We start from the raw sequence: 20,019 nt of genomic DNA on the forward strand, positions 1-20,019 counted from the left end.
AAAACAAGCCAAGCTTATGCCTCAGCTGTGGGGAGCTAGGAATGAAATATTCAAAGGACGAGTAGGTTTAAATTCCATCTGGAAGGTTAACCCTTTGGATGGCTTGTTGACAAGGTCCTTAACAAAAGTGGCCTCTGGTACCCTGGGACCACATGAATGGATAATTGCTCTCTTAAACAACAAGGAGAAAATGATAAATGGGCAGGCATGCTGAAATGTGAAAAAAAAAAAAAAAAAATCTTTAGAATAGTTCATTGATTCTGTCCCAGAAGGAGCACTTGTGTGATGTTAAAGAAGTCAATGGACGGAGAAAGTCTTTTCTTTATTTAGAGAAACTCAAGTTTTTCGGGGCTGTGGCTGTGTTGGATACTACATTAGTCAAACATTATCTTAGAACCCAAGCACACACGGGATAGCACTTCCTCCCCTTTGTTCTAGTCCCAGGCTATATGGCCTTTCTAGTGTCTGCCTACTTGTTCCCTTTCACTACCTATTTTGTAAAACAAATCCTGAGATCATTTTATCTGAGGCAGGGGCTGAATTCAGCACTGGAAGAATCTGTTTTCAGTCTGCAGGGAATCATCTCCTTCATTTTACTTTAGTTTTCATGAGCGCCTTAGGAAAGGACTTTTTTTTTTTTTTTTCACTTAATTACTGGCAATGAACTCACATCTAAAATTTCTTCTTTCTAGGGGTAGTGGTGAGGGGTTGCAAAAGTGATAATCCTGATTTTTGTTTACTTTTATTTCTTTACTAAGAGAAAAGTTAAGAAATAATTACATACAGAGCAATGGGTCTGGGGAGATGACTTGTCTAAGAAACCATTCAGTTAGAGAACAATCCCACAAAGATTTCTCCAGCGTGGAATGACAGGTTGGTGGTACAGTCAGAGGGAAGGGTAAGACCCCTTCTGGTCTTGCTGGAAGGGGTGGATCAAGCAATCTCCTTGATCAGTACCAGTAGGACTCTCCCAGTTCTCATCTCATTTAACCTTTACCAGTCTTTGAACAAAACAAGAGCCGCTGAGTTTTAATTTATCTGCCTCAATCAAAAGATACTTTGTCGGGTTCCTTCCGGCGCTGTCCTTCCTGTTGCGGCCGCCATTGGACAGCTGCAGCTATGGCTCTGCGCTACCCCAACAAGGGCCACAAAGTGAGCAAGAACGTGAGCAAGCCGAGGCACAGCCGGTGGCGCGGCGCCTCACCAAGCACACCATGTTTGTGCGGGACATGATCAGGGAGGTGTGTGGCTTTGCGCCCTATGAGCCGCGTGCCATGGAACTGCTCAAGGTGTCCAAGGACAAGCGGTCACTCAAGTTCATCAAGAAGAGGGTGGGGACACACATCCTTGCCAAAAGGAAGCGGGAGGAGCTGAGCAACATGCTGGCGGCCCTGAGGAAAGCTGCAGCCAAAAAGGACTGAGCCCAGAGCCTTCGGGTCCCCTCAATAAATCTTTCATAGCCCCCCAAAGATACTTTGTCACCTAATGAGGAAGGGTGACTCTTGGTCAAGTATTAATATTTACTTCCATTTCAATAGTTCCCTCTGGAGTTTTCTAGAACAGAACAGAAGATTCAAAAGACCAGGAGGAAAATTTATGAGCCTCCTGTCAATCTAGGTAGTTGCTCAGGGAACTGCTCGTTATGAATCTACAGTCTTCCACCCTGTCACCTTCATACCTCTCTAGACTGACTCTTGGTGCCATCTTCTCTGTGTTTCTGTCTTCTCTCTTCTGTTTATTAAAAGTACCCATTTGTTAAGCTCTTTAAAAGCTCTTCGAGAAAAGATGAATACCACCATCCACAGAAGGCTGGGCTCAGGGATGGAGATGGCTGCTTCCCGACTACGGCAGGGATGCAGGGGGAGGGGATGGAAAGGGAGGGAACCCCAATATCTTCTGCAGTGGAAATTTTTAAGTCATTTTATTCAGTGACAACTGCATTATGCAAATGTACCCAGTCGTTTATAACAGTTACAGCTGTAATTGCTGTGAGTTTTTAGAGGCGCGGTGGGACTTTAACACAAAGATTCCCTGTTTCTTCTCTCTTCTGCAGAGGTGCTATGAAAATCACTGTCTGTGGCAGGAAAAACACCAGAGTTGAACAGAGCCTCCTTTCTAGAAGAGACCTGCAGAAGTATTTAAAGGAATGTTATCATTTAATTAAAGTAGTGAGGGGCTCTGGCAACTTCGAAGGCCACAGGCAACAGAAAAATATCCTGTCTGTAAAACTAATCTCAGAAAGCAAATAGAGCTATTCTATGCTAATTATAGCCTTCACCTTAGTTAGAACATTATATGTCCTCAGCATCAAATTTCCTTTTTTGAAGAATTCTCAAGATGAGGAAAGATGTGCTTCTTAGATGTACTAATACCAGTTAACACTTAAAGTCTATGTGTGCTTAATTTGTCATTGTGCTAAGGACTCTAGACATTTTATTTTCCCCCTAAATAATCTTGTAAGGAAAATTTTATTTGTTTTTATTTTTTATTTTTTGGTCTTTTTGAGACAAGGTCTCCCTATAGTCCCAGCTGGACTGGAACTAGCTATGTAGACCAGGCTGGCCTTGAACTCACAGAGATCTGTCTGCCTCTGCCTCCGGAGTGCTGGGATTAAAGACATGAGCCACCATGCCCGACTAGGAAAGTTCTATTTTTGATCTCCATTTTTAGTGATGAGGAAACTGAAATAAAGAAAGAGTGACCAACCAGTTAAGGTCACCAGCTTCTGACAAAGCCACTATGAAAATCCTTCCTCATGGGGCAGTGATTCTCAGAGTTGGACCCACAGCACTGACATCAGCTTTACTGAGTCCTTTAGGAATGAAAATTCAGGTGGTGCCACCTCACCTGTATATTCAAAGAGCAGGCCAAGGAACCAGCTTTAAAAAAAAACAAAAAAACTTTAAAACATTTTAAAATCACATTTATTTAATTATTTAGAGAGAGAGAGTATGTGTGTGTGTATGTGTGTGTGTGTGTGCTATACATGTGTCTGTGTGCTCACATGCTACCACACACATGTGGAACTCAGAGGACAACCTTCAAGACTTGGTTTTCTCCTTATACCATGTGGGTTCCTGGGACTGAACTCAGGTTGTTAGCCTTGGCTTTAAGCACCTTTGCATACTGAGCCATTTAATGGCCCTTAAAAAAAAACTTTTCTAGAGGACTGATACAATTCTAAATTTGAGGCCCGTGTTTTCATTTTTTAGTAACCTCCTGATTTCTTCCTAAAGATTTTGGACATTGTAGCTCACTACAAATGTCTCCACTTTCCAAATTAATCCCCTCCACCCCCAGCCTGCGTTTTACTGACTGAAGTACCATTTGGACCCTTGCCACTTGTTGATTGACAAGCTTTCCACGGATGCCTTCAATCAAATAAGAGAAGTCTTGGCCTTACTGAAGACAGAGCCCCAGGCTCACAGGATCCTTGACTTACACTAACCGTAGGACATACTAGGGCACCTGGAACAGAGCCATTTTAAACAGTCCCTGCTCTAGCTGTCCTATCCGCCTGGTACTTTATAAGTTGGTTTTAACCAGCCTTACAGACGTACACGGGGTTTGCTTCACAAAATGTATCTGTTGGGCTGTGTTGTATTTTAACTGAAGCGTGGTTCACAGGCTCAGAGAATGCTAATGGACTAAAAAAGAAAGGTTCAACCAGGTGTTACTGTAAATAGGTGCCGAATGGCAACAGCCATAAATCAGGCAGAGCAGACAAGCAAATCCCCCAATATAATAAAGATTCCTGAGATTCGCTCCCTACATCTGGAACCTAAGCTTCCAGCACAAGGTATGGTGAGCTTTTGTTTTGCTTTATATAAAATTTATTTTTCTTACCATCTGCTTGTGCCCACCCTATGACAATCAGATTAGCCTAGCAAAAAATTTGAAAGATGGTATGGCGTACCTAAAAATCTGCGGTATTAATTTCCCTAAAATCTCACACAAGCTGCCTTGGAAACAGGGTATCAGCTGCAACCACAGACCCATTTAGAGCTGACTGAAAGATTAATGACTTGTCCTGCACTGATTTCCTCCTATTAGCAATCAGAGGGCCTGTCCCATCTGTCATTTCCCTAGAAAGAAAATGTGTGTTTAATCTCCCAGCAACTCCCAACTTGGCTTTATTAAAAGGGATGATCCACATACATTTGGTGACAACGCCTTCCAAGTGGATTATGTTTGGGTGGTCAAACTGTCCCATGATGCTGGCCTCACTCAGGAAGTCTCTCCTCTGCTTGTCTGTATAACCAGCTTTCAGAGTTTTGATGGCCACACATATCTCTCTTTTGCCAGGCACTTTAAGTCGTCCACTGCAGACTTCGCCAAATTCACCTGTGGGGGAGAAGAATCTATGACGCACTCCAAACACATTCAAAATGAAAGAAATAGCTACTCTTCATTCGCTGCTCATTACAAGACAGGCATGCAGCTAGTGCTCCCCAGGGATGACTTCATGTAATCTTCCCCTAAAACTCACAGTAGGCTCCATTTTACCAAGAGAAAACTCAGGCTTAAGGAAAACCTTGCCCAAAGTCTTACCGTTAGCACAAGGTAGAACATTCCAAATATAGACAGCCTGACTTGAGATCTTCCATGTTCGTTCATTATATTCACATTTATAGATGCACATGCAATACGCTCACATACATACATATAATTATATAATTTGCATGCACACTAAACATTCATGAAGAAAGCAGATTTCTTAGACACTTACCAACTCCTATCACTTTTTCAATCTTAATGCAAGATGCATCGATTTCTTTAGCAAATTCTCGAACTGCCTGGTTGGGATCTTCATATGTAAAGGGATCCACGTAAGTTCTAACACCTAAGTAATGAACATGGCATAAGGTGACTGAGTGTGTCCCAGGAACTAGCAATAAACCAGAGGGCGGGGTCTAAAGAAAGTCCTTAATACAGTCGGGTTAGCTATATGGCCTTAGACATATGAAAATGTTTAAATTCTTCTCTGGTTTTCATTAGTGGGTAAACAAAGAATTTGTTAGCTGCTTAAGAGGCTGTTGCTCTGCTGACTTCCTGGAATGTTTTCACACTTCAAGGATAAGAGTTTAAAAACAACCCATCCCGTGGAGGAAGGAGAATCTCTATCAGGAAATTTGGAATGAGTTAGATGAATACCTAACCAGTGCCTCATAGCTTCTTCGCCTCACACTAAGCCCTAACTCTCCTTTCAGACATTCCCTTAGCAAAAACAATAGGAACTCTTACTTTCTGCTTGCAGTGTCTGCATGGTGTCACATTTCCCCCATATCTGGAGCCATTGAATATGCTACCAACCAGTAACAGATTAAACTTAGATTAATAGACACAGGAGGGATGCTGACCACTGGTTAAAATGACAATATAGATTTGGAACTGGACCTCCACTTGCATTCTGTTTGGGAGAGAAAGTTCCGCTAGAGGTAATTGCAGTAGTTACCTCTTCACACAGTAGAAACTCAGCTGTACTGCACACTCACAATTAAAGCAGAATGCGAGCGCTGAGGCAGCTGGTGACAGACATCACTGACAGCTTTGTGCTCACATATGCTCTTCTCTGGGTTAGAACTCTTGGGGCATTGGAACCTTAAGCATGTAGAGCACCAGCTGACCAAACCTCTCCTCCCTCACTCTCTTACAAAAATGTTTACATTAAACAGTATACATGAGTGCCATGGTGCATGTGGGGAGGTCAGATGATGACTTGTAGGAGTTAGTAGTTCTCTCCTTCCAACATGTGGGTCCCAGGGAATTAAACTCAGATCATCAAACTTGGCAGCAAGTGCTTTCACTCCTTGTATCATCTCACTGGCCCCTGACAATCTCTTGGATTGTCCAAACTTGTCCATCTGATACAGGATTATCCTCTGAGTCAAACCACTGCCATCTTCTAGAGTTCACCTATGCCTACTTGCAAAAGATCATCACAGCTGGACTTGTTGACTGTTGTCCCCCTCTCTTAGAAGAATGGGTATATGGTCATGGGACCCTCCCCTGAGATCTAGCCATTGCTCCCATAAAGAATATGAAAGTAGCCTCAGGGAAGAGCTAGAATACATAGGCTGGGGAAGACTAGGCGAAGGGAGTTCCTTTTATGTGGCTATGGGGAAGCCTTCATCCACACTCTTGAAACTGACCCCTCATCTGCACTCTGCAAGCAAGCCCAATAAACTCCCTGGTTTCCCACTTGAACTTTGGTGGAATCCCACTTTGGTTTATCCTTAGGTCCTTGGGGGAGAAAGGAAGACATTTGTCCCCTTCAGGGAAGGATTTTTAGCAACACCACACTTGTTCGTTTTCTCTTCACTGTCACTATGAATAATCTACTGGTTTTCTTGATCATTTATGTTAGCCTGAAAATCTTCCTGGAGATGTCTCTGTTCCTCTCAGTGGCTCTCTCATTTCTACCTCCCCATGCCAATTTGACCAGCTAGCTACCTCTGGGTATTTAAATGTAAATAAATTTAAATTATATTGTTTAAAAATTAAAATTTTTAAATGTTAATAATTTACTTAAGCTACCTTTTCAGTTAAATAAGGTGTGGATAGTACAGATGTGGCATGACCTTGTCATCTCAGAAAGTTCTGGATAAACTAGGACTGAGTCTTTTTGGTGTTTTTGACTACTTAAAGCATTCTACAGCAATTTCTTTCAGCTTAATCTTTGCGCTCATTTGCAATATCAAACTATCTATACAGTGCATCAACACATAATTGGTGATCACCAGCCCAGCATCAGTGTTGGGGATTGGCAATTAAAGTTAATTTATTTTCTTATTCCTTTACCACTCCCACCTGTAACTTTTGGCTTATGAGAAAAACAACCCATTACATCATACTACCCAGCAGCTGGAATGAGGCAGCTGCATGAACGCTTTTCCAGGGGAGGATAAATAAAGGAAGAGGAGACTCTAAAGGAACTTCATCTCTTTAATCTCACTTCCCATAATCTTGAATTGCCAATGGAACCTTGATGAACAATGTTATTTGAATAAGGAATACACTATATAAATATGAATAGGCAAATTAACTTAGGACATTGCTGAGCTAGAAAACAGGAGGCATGCTCTAAAAATGAAACCACTACACCAATTTTTTTATACCTTGATTCAAATGTTTCTCTTCATCTGCTTCCTGTTTTGCTTTGCTGTACTTACTCCGTCTATTAAAAATTTAAAAAAAAGAAAATTATTTCCTTTTGACACAAATCCTGTAACGAGAGTCACAGACAAGTTCTTCCCTACCACAACGTAGGTCAGGTAGATATGCGATGTCCATTTCACAGTTACGAAAACTGAGGCTTAACAAAAGTAAAAAAATAAATAAATAAAAAATAATGCTACCTGACAGTGAGTCAAAGTTTCAAGTTCAAGCCATCAGAGCCCAGAGTCTCTGATTGGGTATTTTTTCCATATGGACTCTATTTTTTTAAATTTATTTTTATTGTGTGTGTGGGAGCGCATATGCCATAGCACAAGTAGGGAGGTCAGTGAACAACTTTGTAGAGTTGCTTCTACCCTTCCACCTTCATGTGGACTCTGGAGATTAAATTCAAGTTACTAGGATTGTAAAGTAAAGGCAAGTACCTTTACCTTCTGAGCCATCTCACCAGCCCTGCATACATATTCTTAATTAAAGTAAGTTGCATAAAACAAATGGCAGTGATGTTTAGTATATGATAGATAACGAACAACTCATCTTGTTGCTATAAAACATGATGGCCACTATCACAAAACCTCATTAGCATACCACATTCTTTTAGACAATGTGGTTATTGGTTTCTGCTACAGCCTATAAATTCCTAAGTTACAAATGAATATTTAGAAAGTAAATATTTGCTTTGTACTGGATTACATTCCTTAAGATTTCACAGAAAACTAGCTCTGTGTAATTCTCTTTCAATAAAATGGTCTCAACGTCTGCACACTACTCTCAGGTCCTGTTGAAGTGAGACTTTTTTTTCTAAAAGTTTTGGAATTATAATCTTTAATACATGAATCTTGAATCAGGAATATGTGAATTACATGAAATAGAAAATCAACTCAATACTTGGAAATTTAAAAAATTAAATATATACATACACACATATACACATATGTGTACATAATTTTGTGTCTACGAGTGTGGTTCTGGGAATGGACCTCAGGGCCTTTCATGTACTAGGCTGCCATTCTACACTGGACTGTAGCCTTTAAATATATATAAATGTTAAATGAAGAGCATCTGTATCACTTAAAGTAATTAGAAAATCAGCTCACTTCATATTACAGCTCTCTTAACATTGGGAGATTAAAACCAGTATTGAATAAAATGTGTAGATGCATGACTATCAAAATGTCAAATTTACATTGCAGTTGATCATTGTGCTTTATTGAGGCAAGGTTACCTAAGACTCTTAGATGAGGAAACAGAGGTTAAAGGCAAGAAATGATTCCCTCAGACCACTGTGTGTGTAATCTTATCAGAATGGGAGAGCCTCAACCCCTCAACTTGGAACAGGTAGAAAGACAGAATGATTCCCGCAGGAGAGAAAACAGCAGAGAAACTAAAGGAGCTAAGCAAGGCAGGCCACAGGCAGCCCATCACTGGGGCAACCCAGCCCTGGGCACATGCGCAAAGCTTGCCTCCCACATCTCAGTTGTCAGCTCTGCAAGCACCAGCTCAGAAATCAGACTCTCAGAGCCCACAGATGTTCCTCCACGTGGATAATTCCCTCGCAAATAATAATACCTTGTACTCTTACATTGCATTTAACGTTTCAAAGTACTCTCATTACATACATTATCTCCTCCCCTAACTGTTTGCAAAGCAGGAACCAGCTTACCAAAACAGGGACCCCAGTTACCACAGTTAACTGCAAAGAGCATATTTCAGTACTAAATAATAGCCCCTGTTTTCCTTTGCAGTTAGCTTTTCAAAGGGCCTTCAAAGGGTCTATTATTTAATTGCCTCTTCACAACAACCCTGTGAAAGGAATCAGGTGGAAAACACGTGTTCAGTTCCATGGTACAGATTAGTGTACAGATGAGGTCTCAGAACCAGGAGCCTCCAGTAAATCACCCACATGCCCTCTTGGCCAAGGCCAGGATTTGATAAGTGCCCTGATGTAGGCCAGAATGGCACAGTGTCTCTCCTAAAGGAGGAGGAATTACATTTAAAAATATCAGTTGATTGACTGATTGATTGATTTGTGTGTGTGTGTGTGTGTGTGTGTGTGTGTGTGTGCGTGTGTGTGTGTGTGTGTTGTGTACAAAGCCAGAGAACATCAGGTGTTGTTCCTCAGATGCTGTCCACTTTTACTGAGACAGGATCTCGACTGAGGCCTGGGGTTCACTGGCTATCCACCTTGCCTGGGATTACAAACTGATACCAGCACTTCTGGCTCTTTTTTAAAAGCCACTCTAGGGATTGAACTCAGGTCCTTTAGTGGCTGAACTATCTCTCCACAAATTGAACCCAACTGCTCTTAAAACACAATGGCTTCATCAAAGAAACTAAACAGATTTAATGCCAGGAAATCAGGAAATTGAAAGAACTTTCTATGAAAGATGCAGTCCTTTCTGACCAACACCCACCCGCCAATCCCCAGCCCCACCCCCCAAACCTCCCACCACGCCCTGGCCATTTTCCCCTGCTTTTAAGGAAACAGAAGGGTGTTAACTTAGAGTCTACAGAAACAATATTTTAGGTCAGGAAAACACCATGACTGAATCCCCAGGGTATGACTGGGTATCTTATCAGCGTTCCAAAAAGCTTTATCTAAAATTACAAGCCTGTCTTTTAAACCATTTTCGGTCTTGAATACCAATTTGAATTTCCTTACTTTAAAGAAAGTGAAAATGTGTAGAACTAGAGAGCTTTGTTAACTGCCCGGACTGTATTGGCCTGTTGAGAGGCCCAGCACTGGTCCCTGGGCATGCTGGACAGGCATTCTACCACTGAGACACACCTTCCAGCTCTTGATACCTACTTGAAATTAAAGAGTTGGTCACAAATCTGATCACTACCATAGAACACAGAGGGCTCAAACCACCCTAGAGTGTGACTTTCTGTTTTATATCAGGCACATTCACTAAATATGGACAAAGGCAGAGGAAATACAAAAGTGACAGGGGTCATAAATGATAAGGCTCACCCTCCCATCCCTTCCTCAGACTTCCCAACATAGAAGAATTAAAGAGTGGTAAAGGTGCACTTTCAAAGACCTTTCTAACTAGGAGCAGCATTATTCAGAGTAGAGGAGCCTACAAGGGTACTGTGGATGCTGAAAAAGAAGCAAGGATTACTGCTCAAAGGCTAATTGCAGCCTATTAGTGCTCTAATAATACCTTGAAAACAAAAATGCCCAAGTTCTGCTCTACCTCTGCCACCTATGACCCTTTCCTCTTAGCTCAGAGTGGGACAATGTGGCCCATTATTGCTTCAAGAAAGCAAGCCCATTGAAGCTTACTCTTGGGTGAGCCTGCCTGACGAGCTAAGCCTAAACTGACATCCCAGGCAGGTCACCTAAATGGTAAAAGCGAGGCTTTGTGGAAGATTTTCTAATTACAGAGATGCGGACAGGGCAATTAACAAGGGGAAGGAGTGGAGTGGTTTGTTAGAATGGTCCCGAAAGAAGCGTGGAAACTTACCACAGCAGGCATCCTGGCAAAGGGCCGGCTCTGCAGGTGAAACTTTGAAAGAGTGAACGGAATCCTCCCTGTCATCCCACGGACCCGCTAAAAAGGATATTAACCAACATTGTGGGGGAACAGCAGGAACCCTCCCAGCCCATGTGTTCTTCCTGGCACATTGACTCTTCTATAAAACAGGCGAGAGGACAGGAGGTGGCTGGGGCCTCCCATAAATCCTGCTTTTTATCAAAATACTAACTCTCCTGATCGAATGGATGGATTTGATTGATGTGGCTCAGTGCTCCAAAACTAATTAGTAAAAGGTAAGTAATTTATTCAGCTAAAGTGCAGATTAAAGACAACAAAGGCCATAACAAGAAGCACAGCTCCTGTAGAGACCCTTTCCAGTGTTCAATGGCTTCACCCACAAAGATTCACACACACCACCCTCTTCCCTTCCTGGTGCTGTCATCCCTGCACCAAATGACATCTAAATGTCCTTCCCTGGCAGCACTTGGAGGTCGTCGGAATTGAATTTTCGTTTGCTTGCAAGTTGTTTAGAGATGTTCAAGAGGTACCATCTGCCCCTAATTGTGTGACTCTACATGACTTCATCAGAGACGATTTAGGCTAACATTTAAGTGCATTCTTTCTTATGCGATCATAAAATTCCAGGGAAGAAAATGAGGGCACAAGGAAGACAGATGCAGGCAGAGCAGAACCTGTTTGAGCATTACCTGTGCTGTTGGTGCCACAGCGGAACACCTTAACCTTCAGAAGATAAGTTAAGTTGCAAACTCTGATCTTGTTTCATGAGTTAGATGCACCATTATTGACAAATCACAGGTTAATTTACAGGACCTAATAAATCTATCAAAGTTTTCCCATAGACACTTCATTGTTTTCCTTAAAATCAATTCAGTTCTTTCGAACCTGGTGAAAGGAGTATCTTACAATGCTCACAGGAATAGAAACCTAAGCACTGGCCATCATTAGAGAGTACCATGTGCTTCGCCATTAGTTCACACTGTCCTTTTACCAAAGTGTCCTTGAAGACCACCCAGAGACTCTTCCTGTGCTCTAGTCCTTTCCCAAAATAGTTTACGTTTGAACAGTAAAATATTATTGGAGGACCAGAATGATGGCTCAGTGGGTAAAGGCACTTGTCACCAAGCCCAGCGACCTGAAATCAATCCCTTGAAACCACATGGTGGAAGGAGAGAACTAACTCCTGCAAACTGTCCTTTGACTACACACACACACACACACACACACACACACACACACACAGTAAAAACATTTTAAGTAAATTAATTTACTTGACATTATGAAGGTGATAGAAAACGTATCTCAATCAACATACTGTGTACAATACCACATGCTAAATAGTTAAATAAAATTTACAGATGAGATATTTTCATTCTTTCACTTGATGCATTCAAGTTGGCACATACACATAAAAGAAGTGAATCTTCTCATTGAAACTAGGATTATTTCTGCTTGCCCTATTTCTGCTTGCCAATTTCAGTATAAAATTAATTGAATATAATAAAATAAATAAAACAACTAGTATTTTCTTTTTTGTTTGTTTTTAATTTTATGTGCATACGTATATTGCCTGCATGTAGGTAAGTACACCCGTGTCGTGCAGTATCCGTGGAGGATCCCCTGGAACTGGAATTATGGACAGTTGTTGGCTGCCAGGTGGGTGCTGGGATTTGAACCCAGGTCTTCTGCAAGAACAGTCAGTGTTCTTAACCGCTGAACCATCTCACCAGCCCCCACCAGTTAGTGTTTTCAAATCCAGCAACATGCCCACTGTGAGCCTGAGGCTGTTTCCTGTTAAATGGCAAATTAGCACCAGATTTTCTCTGTGGTCATCAGAAGTGCTAGAGCCTTTACTCCCTATATGACTCTGTTTCCATCTACTTCTTTAAAAATCTTACATTTCCTGGGCCAGCACCAATGTGGGAATCTGCGGCTCAGCTCAAGGGGCTTCAGAAGGGCTGTTTCTGGTGGTCTTTTTGTTTATGGTTTTGAAGCAAGTTTTCACTATGTAAACAGGCTAGCCTCCGCCTCAGTCTGCCTTATCTTCCCCAGTGCTAGATGGCAGGTGTGCATCACCATGCCCAGGTTCTAGCACCCTTGCTAGCTTTGCTGTTCTGTGGCTCTCAGAAGCCAGAGGCAGCTCACATGCAAAGGACTGGGACTGTCCAGGCTCAGGTGTTCAGTGTGTTGGTTTCTTGCGCTGCTGACTGAGGCCGGGTAATACTATTTTGGGGTACCATTCACTGCCTTTCATTTGTATTTTAAAAACCTGGGGCCTGACTTTTGCCTGCCGTACCTATCTCCTCTCTGCTCACCTGTTGTTGTCGTCCCATTTAAACACATGTTGCTGTCCCAGATAACAGAGCAGACAGCCTGCACAGGGAGAAGAATTAACTGTGTGCATCAGCTGCTGCAGGCCTGTCAGCTACCTGGCTCCAGGCAGCCCTTCCCATGACAGCTTTATGGCTGGCACTAAAGAAGAATCAATAGGAGGGCAAGGGGCTGACATTTCATTTTCTAAAAAGTGATCCATTGAGGACCAATCACCAAGTAGTGTTTATCAGCCTTGGGAAGTGACATTTTTTTTTTTTTTTTTTTTTTTTTAATAGGGGAGAAGGGACAGGAACCTGTGCTGGGTAACTGGACAGATTCAATTCTCTAAGTGGGGGTGGGGTGGAATCATAATTGGAAATCTCATGCATCCCACTATCAACCCTTCCTTATATGATTAAAGTGATCAATAGAAGCACAAAGGGAAGGGATTAAGTCCTCAGGCTTGAGGATATTGCTTTCCATAGCCCCGAAATTTAATGATCCTGTGTCCCTTATTCCATCATCATGGTTTTTCTTTTCCTCATCAAAGCCGACGTTTGAAGCAGAGTATCTAGAGCCAGGGACTTACAACTAGCAACTCAACTTTGTTGAATTTGGGGACACATAAAATGAAAATGTGAAAAAAAAGGAAATCTAAAGAAAAGAAAGACCGCAACTGTAGAAAGTCTCTAACCGATGTACAGGATTAGCACTTTTAACAAGCACTGGGAACGCTCACATGGCTTTAAGCATCACACAGTGGCCCACTTCGGTCTGCTGTTTTTGAGGTGGAAGTCATTCATGCATTTTCCCCATTTTTATACTTCCCATGTTTATATTTCGAACACAGAAATATGCAACAATTGTAAACAAATGCCCACGTAATTTCTACACGTTTCTATGCCGCTCCTTACAATCAGATGAATATAGAACAACACATTGCTTTCACGTACCATATACATGGCACATAGGCAAAGTCTCATGGCAAAGAACAAGGAAAATTTTGACTTCTAAAATTTTACTTTTTGAAGACTGAACTTACTGCTCTAATCAAACACACTTATTTATATAGACTTTGCCCCAAAGAAAATGAAGCTAACGAGGAGCACAGAGATGCCACACAGAAGAAGGCACTGTTTTGTACTATGTAATTATTAGAGTGAACACACTGATCTCAGTACTAGAGCATCCTGGAGAGGGAGAGGGGGAACATGATGTTAAAACAAATCCTTGTGATTAGTGGGCCACTCAGGCAAACACACCTATCCGCTCATTACCCTAATGTCAGTGTACATCTGACTGAGATAAAAGTGTGGGGGTTTGCACATAGATGGTAATGGCCAAAGTCATTGTAGTGACATTGGTGAAAACAGCAGGTGGACAGGATAATGTGACACATTGCTATTGCAGTGGAGCATGGCTATTGGAAGGTCAACAGCAGCTCTATCTGTCATCATGGCCATGAGATGATACTGGACAAGCATTGCATCTCTTTATGTCACTTTCCTCTTCTAGCACATGAAGAGTATATATTTAAGAGAATCTATTTTTTTTAAGTCTTTCTGAGACAGAGTCTTTCTATAGCCCCAGCTGGCCTGGAACTTGCTTTGCAGACCAGGCTGGCCTTGAACTCAGAGATCCACCTGCCTGTCTCCCGAGTGCTGGGACTAAAGGAATGCGCCACCACGCCTGGCTAGGAGAATCATTTTTGACAACAAAACTCCACCTTGTGAAACTGGCTGTGGTATATGGTGGGGAAGGTCAGAGAAGGGACACACAGGAAAGATCAGATGTGGAGCACAGTTGATGATAAGCAGCTATATCCCATGATGCCTTGGGGCAGGGTGAATAACTGGATGGAGAAGAAGACTGGCTGCAGAGACCATGCTACAATCCATGTCTAGTTTTTCCTCCTTTTTGAGTATCAAAGTATGTGGTGAACAGTCACAAGATAAATGCTCTGCCCAGTTAGATTCTTTTCCAAAGGCAGTATCATGGTGCCCACCATGATTGATGGCAGTCAGAGAATGTTGATGGCTGTTCCTGAGAGATGAGATGGACAGGACTCATATGCAGCTTCCTTACCATTTCTGTTAACCAATACCATGCAGAAGCACCTACTGTGTGCTGTAGTATCTAATGTGTCTATCACAGTCTCTTGCCAACAACCCTTCTCGTCTTATGAAAGAGAAACAAATACAGCTGGCAAGAGGCAAAGCTCAGCTTTAGGTCCACATTATGTAGGCTAGTCCCACCTCTGTCCCAGTGTCCAGGCTTAACAGAGGGATAAATGTAACACCTTACAACTTCAAGTATCTAGAAAACTCCCAGTGGCTTCCTGGAATTACTTGGACATTTCCTAGACTCTTGGTAGACAAGGCTACCGACCCAGTTCCAGTCATCAGCTCCAGTAGGGATGTTTGGCAAGCAAAAGCTTTGGCTTTGTATGAAGATGACAGCCTCCTACAAAAACTGGGAAGGAGAGGCTGTGCAGGGAGCAGGTCCTCTTACCTCCGGCTGATGACAAAGGCTGCGATGAGAATGACCACAAGCACCACACTGCCCGACACAGACACCAGCAGGACGGTGGAATTGGCCCCATCACCAATGATCCGGGAAGGCACTGCAAGACAATTCAGTTACACAGAGGTCACAGGGAGGCATCCTAAGAAGTGTACCTTGCTACCACATTCAACTTTCTGAAGCTATCTGAAGTGGTTGCTGCCTTTGTTGCCTTTGGCTGAGCATCCGTGCAACAGCGTCTTCTAAGCAGAGACCTTTTTATAATTCTCTAATGAATGGAAATCAGAAAACTCTTAATTTTCCGGTTAACATATAATTTGATGCCTTCTTTTCCTTAATACCAAAACTCTCACATAATGAGCATATGTATTTCTTGGTGAGATAGATGTTTGGAAACTCCAGAAAGGACAAATGATCTTTCCTGCGCCCTCTTACTCACAGCTAATAAAAGCCTACTGATTATAGCCCAGTTCAAAGCCATTTCTTCCTTGTAACATCCCTGAATAACACCAAGATTATCCATTGGATTCAGCTCTGTTTTCTTTTCCGTTTTCTTTATCTTTGTCTCATTTGAGAATTTGTTAATAATACCACTTTCTATAACGGATGTTGAAATTTCTGCCCTACTATCTCCTTATCAAATAGAGCCAATTTAGATTCATTAATTAAGGAGGTGGAGATTCCTAGTGCTTGAACAGGCTCAGAAAAAATTGTTTTAGTCAGAAGTTCCAGTTCTTGATGGAGCAAGATTTAATATGTTTGTACAGAGAACTAAGAAACATACATTCACACTGATGACATCAGGATTTAAACATGGAAAAAAGGGTAATTGTGGTCCCTTCTTTAATCTTCTCAGGAAAAGTCCTTATCTTAATGTGGGGTGCTTGTGTAACCCTCAATTAGTGAGTTTAGTAATCCCATAATTCATGGTTTGTGAAAGGCCCCAAAAGACAAAAATTGTAATCAATTTTTAATTCATAGGAAAAGATAGATGAGAAACTATCATGGAAACGGTTCTCTGAATAACATGCAGTTTTCCAAGTTACAGATACTAGCTATCTTGTTTCATGCAATATCCGTAGTAGCTAAATGTTTGCCTTGCCAAAAAGTATGCAGGCTCATGAGATTTCACCACTGTGGGCTTCAACCACCACATAAGACTCTTAAAACGAGTGGTATTTGGATGCTTTCTGTTACCTGTGTTGGTAGTGACCTCCAAGGGCTCACTGAAGTCTCCATAGCCAGCAGCTGTCCTGGCTCGCACATGGAAAACATAGGAAGTCAGAGGGTTCAGGCCTTTGATATCTGTGTTTCTGGCAGCTGTCCGAACGATACGATAGCTTCGTTCATTCTGATCCTACATTATAAGAAGGTAAAATTGGTGAGATGGCAAAATGAGTCCTCTAACTCTAGGCACAATCAGGAGTCAAGCCCATCTCCCCAGTATAGCAGCAAACAAGTGACATCGGTGTACTATCTAAGCCCTGTGTTCCCTGCAGTGCTGAAGTAATATCATCATATCTTAGGTGCTCAAGAAGTTCAGGGTCATTGCTGACACTAATACTTTTATTTATAATTTTTTAGTGCTGAAGATCAAACAATTGTTTTGTGAAAAGAAAACTAAATGATGGTTGACTTCTAGAGCTATAGCCCATAATTATTAAGAAGGAACTGTAAAAAGGTTCCTGTCTAGTTTTTCTTCTGTCTGGACAAAAATATTGTAATCTGATTTCAATTTAAAAATCCAGTCCCCTCTCTGCTTTTAATAAGGAAGTCAATAAGCAATTATTTTAAAAAAAAAGATGATTATTCATTTTCCATACAAGCTTGAATGCAACTTGCTGTCTTCAGAACTCTATTCTTTAAGAGACAAATTATTCACAAAAATAATGCCTTTCTGTAACTTCAAGGGGCTGAAGAATGTAATTCTCCTTGCCTGATTTTTCTATTAAATGTCATCAAAGCCCACACTTTCATTCTGAATAGCAGTGATCTACTTAAACAGATCATTAATTCAACAACTATGAGTCACTCTCCATGATAGAAAGTTTATATATGAGGTCTTGATTTCCTTTATTAGAAAGAAAAATATATAACTATATTAGAATGTGATATATTTTTCAAGATAACAAACTAGATATTAAATTTCATTATCAGATTTTGTTGGGAAGCAAGATGCAATTTTAGTAGCATTTCTTGTTTCTTTAGAACTCTTCAAAACTTGAACAACAGAAAGGAAGAAGAAGGGAAGGAGGGAAGGAAGGAGGAAGAGGAAGGAAGGAATACCTTTTCATAATACTTGACTTCATATTCTAAGATTACGCCATTGGGCCGATCTGGTTCCAACCAAGCCAGAGCCACACTGTATCTCGTCACTTCTTTAGCCTGAACCAAAGCAATGGATGACGGTGCTATCAAGAAAAGTAAAAAAAACAAAGAAAGGTATTTTATTTTAGGAAAAGCATGTTTTGGGAACTAACAGTCAATAATTTCACCTTACTTCAGAAAGTCAGACAGGATTTTCTTCCTCCTGGTCATGTAGCTGTTCTCCAGGACAAACATACCATTATTTTTAAAATCACCCTCTCCAGAATTTGCTTTGTATATGGTTTGTCTTTAAAAAAAAGTATCTGTGTTGGAGCTGTAGAGAAGCTCAGCAGTGAAGTGTTTGCATGAAGGTCTGCCACCTGACAGCACAGGCCTGAACCCAGGCTAGGGTGGGGGCACAGAGAGCGATAGAGGACACCTGACATCCTTTGGCCTCCTCACAAGCCTGAAAGGGCATGTACATGCTTATACATACACACACACACACACACACACACACACACACACACACAGCATCTGTGAAGCAAAGGCTTGGGAGGTCCAGGAGCCTACAGTGTCACTTCCCTAGTCACCTACAGCCACTCTTTCTACAACACTGTAAGTACAGGGCAAGCTGCCCAGGGTGGCCTTTTGCAAACCATGATGGCCTTGGGCACACCTCCCTTCAAGCTCAGCAGGCTGCCTCTCATTCTGCTTCAAGTATTGAGTCATCTTGTTGATATTTCATTTTATTCAAGCAGGGGTATCTGCCAGTCCTCTATGGTTATTGGGAGGAGTGCTGGAAAGCAAACAATTTACATATTTTCCAAAGTAAATAAAGGTACTGCATGACTACAATATGAGCTTTCAGTTTAAATGCAGCCAGGTTGGGTTGGAGAGATGGCTCAGTGGTTAAAAATGCTGGCTGCTCTTGTGGAGGACCTGGATTCGATTCCCAGCACCCACGTGGCAGCAGTTCCAGGGGATCTGATGCCTTCTTCTGACCTCTGTGGGCATCGCACAACACAGTGCATTTACATATGCAGGCAATACACTAAATACACATAAAAATAATAAATAAAATATTAAAACACATAGCTGTGCAAATAATGAAGACAAGTAAAGCCACGACAGTCTCTCTGGACATAAATGACATTCTGCACTATTTTCTGAGAGTGGAGACTGGCTTGTGCCTGTTGGGCAGCAAACCTTCCTCTTTCCCTCTGGAAAGACATGAAAGTGGTCTTTTGGGGCATGTTATTGGGGTGGGTATGGGGATATATACTTGAGATTTGTGAAACTGGGCTGCCCGATGCTCGCATCGCCTCTGTGGTGTTGTCATCTCCTGCCAGCTGTTAGGAAGCTCTGCTGTGACTGACACGGGCTGGTGCCAATGTGCCATGCCAGGAAAAAGGAGCTTTCGTGAAATCCTTAATCTTATCTCCAAAGTTGGCCTGACGAACCTGAGACTAGGAGGCTTCCTCCATTGAATGCAGATTCACTTTTACTACCAAACTGAGGGAACATGTGAAAACAATCATAAAAATTTGGCTTCTGGACAAATGAATATTGTCCTTCCCAATACATATGTGGCTGCCAACCCCCAGTGCAGGAAAGAATAAATGCAATAAATTATTACCAGAAACAGAAAAGGAAAAGCTTCAGGTCTGTCTGGCCATATGTTAGGGGTATCCTGGTAGCAAGACAACCTAATGGACACACCAGTCACAAAACAGAGTCTCCATGCCAAAGCTACCCCAGAGAGGGCTGTCTCTTGGAGGCAGATTCTGACAGCCTGACATCTCTGTTAGGAATCCCTCGGGATGGAAACACACACTCAGGCATTCTTCCTGGGGTGTCTCTCTCTCTCTCTCTCTCTCTCTCTCTCTCTCTCTCTCTCTCTCCAAAGCTATTCCAGATTGGAACTCAGGCATAAACAGGAGTGAAATATCCAGTGGATACACATGTTCTCCATCAAAGGCAAGTCCAAGGTTAGTAATACCCAACTAGATGACCAAAGCTGTACGCAGCAGCATTTGGAAGCCACTAAACATCTGAGGAAAATGAAAAACGGAAATGTGCTCATTAGATGCATTAATTCTCCCTTCCCCCAACAGAGAGAGAGAGAGAGAGAGAGAGAGAGAGAGAGAGAGAGAGAGAGAGAAAAGAAAACACTGGGGCTAGAAAAGAGACTGAGGGT

The 20,019-nt window shown here is 41.9% G+C and overlaps 1 protein-coding gene and 1 pseudogene across 2 annotated transcripts in view; one reads left to right on the plus strand and one right to left on the minus strand.

The window, feature by feature from the left end:
* Positions 1–20,019, minus strand: part of Epha4 (EPH receptor A4) — a 154,121-nt gene that overhangs the window by 18,186 nt on the left and 115,916 nt on the right. For both annotated transcript variants that reach the window (XM_008825807.2, XM_008825809.1), the window contains exons 6-11: positions 17,799–17,923; positions 16,710–16,869; positions 15,501–15,612; positions 7,119–7,177; positions 4,730–4,843; positions 4,159–4,344 (exon numbers count right to left, since the gene is read on the minus strand). In XM_008825807.2, the coding sequence (XP_008824029.1) occupies positions 4,159–4,344; positions 4,730–4,843; positions 7,119–7,177; positions 15,501–15,612; positions 16,710–16,869; positions 17,799–17,923 (756 nt within the window). The remainder of the gene's footprint in view (positions 1–4,158; positions 4,345–4,729; positions 4,844–7,118; positions 7,178–15,500; positions 15,613–16,709; positions 16,870–17,798; positions 17,924–20,019) is intronic.
* On the plus strand, positions 352–1,530 carry LOC103727768 (annotated as a pseudogene).

The sequence above is a fragment of the Nannospalax galili genome, unplaced genomic scaffold, assembly GCF_000622305.1.
Source record: "Nannospalax galili isolate Female #2095 unplaced genomic scaffold, S.galili_v1.0 scaffold127, whole genome shotgun sequence".
NCBI lineage: Eukaryota > Metazoa > Chordata > Mammalia > Rodentia > Spalacidae > Nannospalax > Nannospalax galili.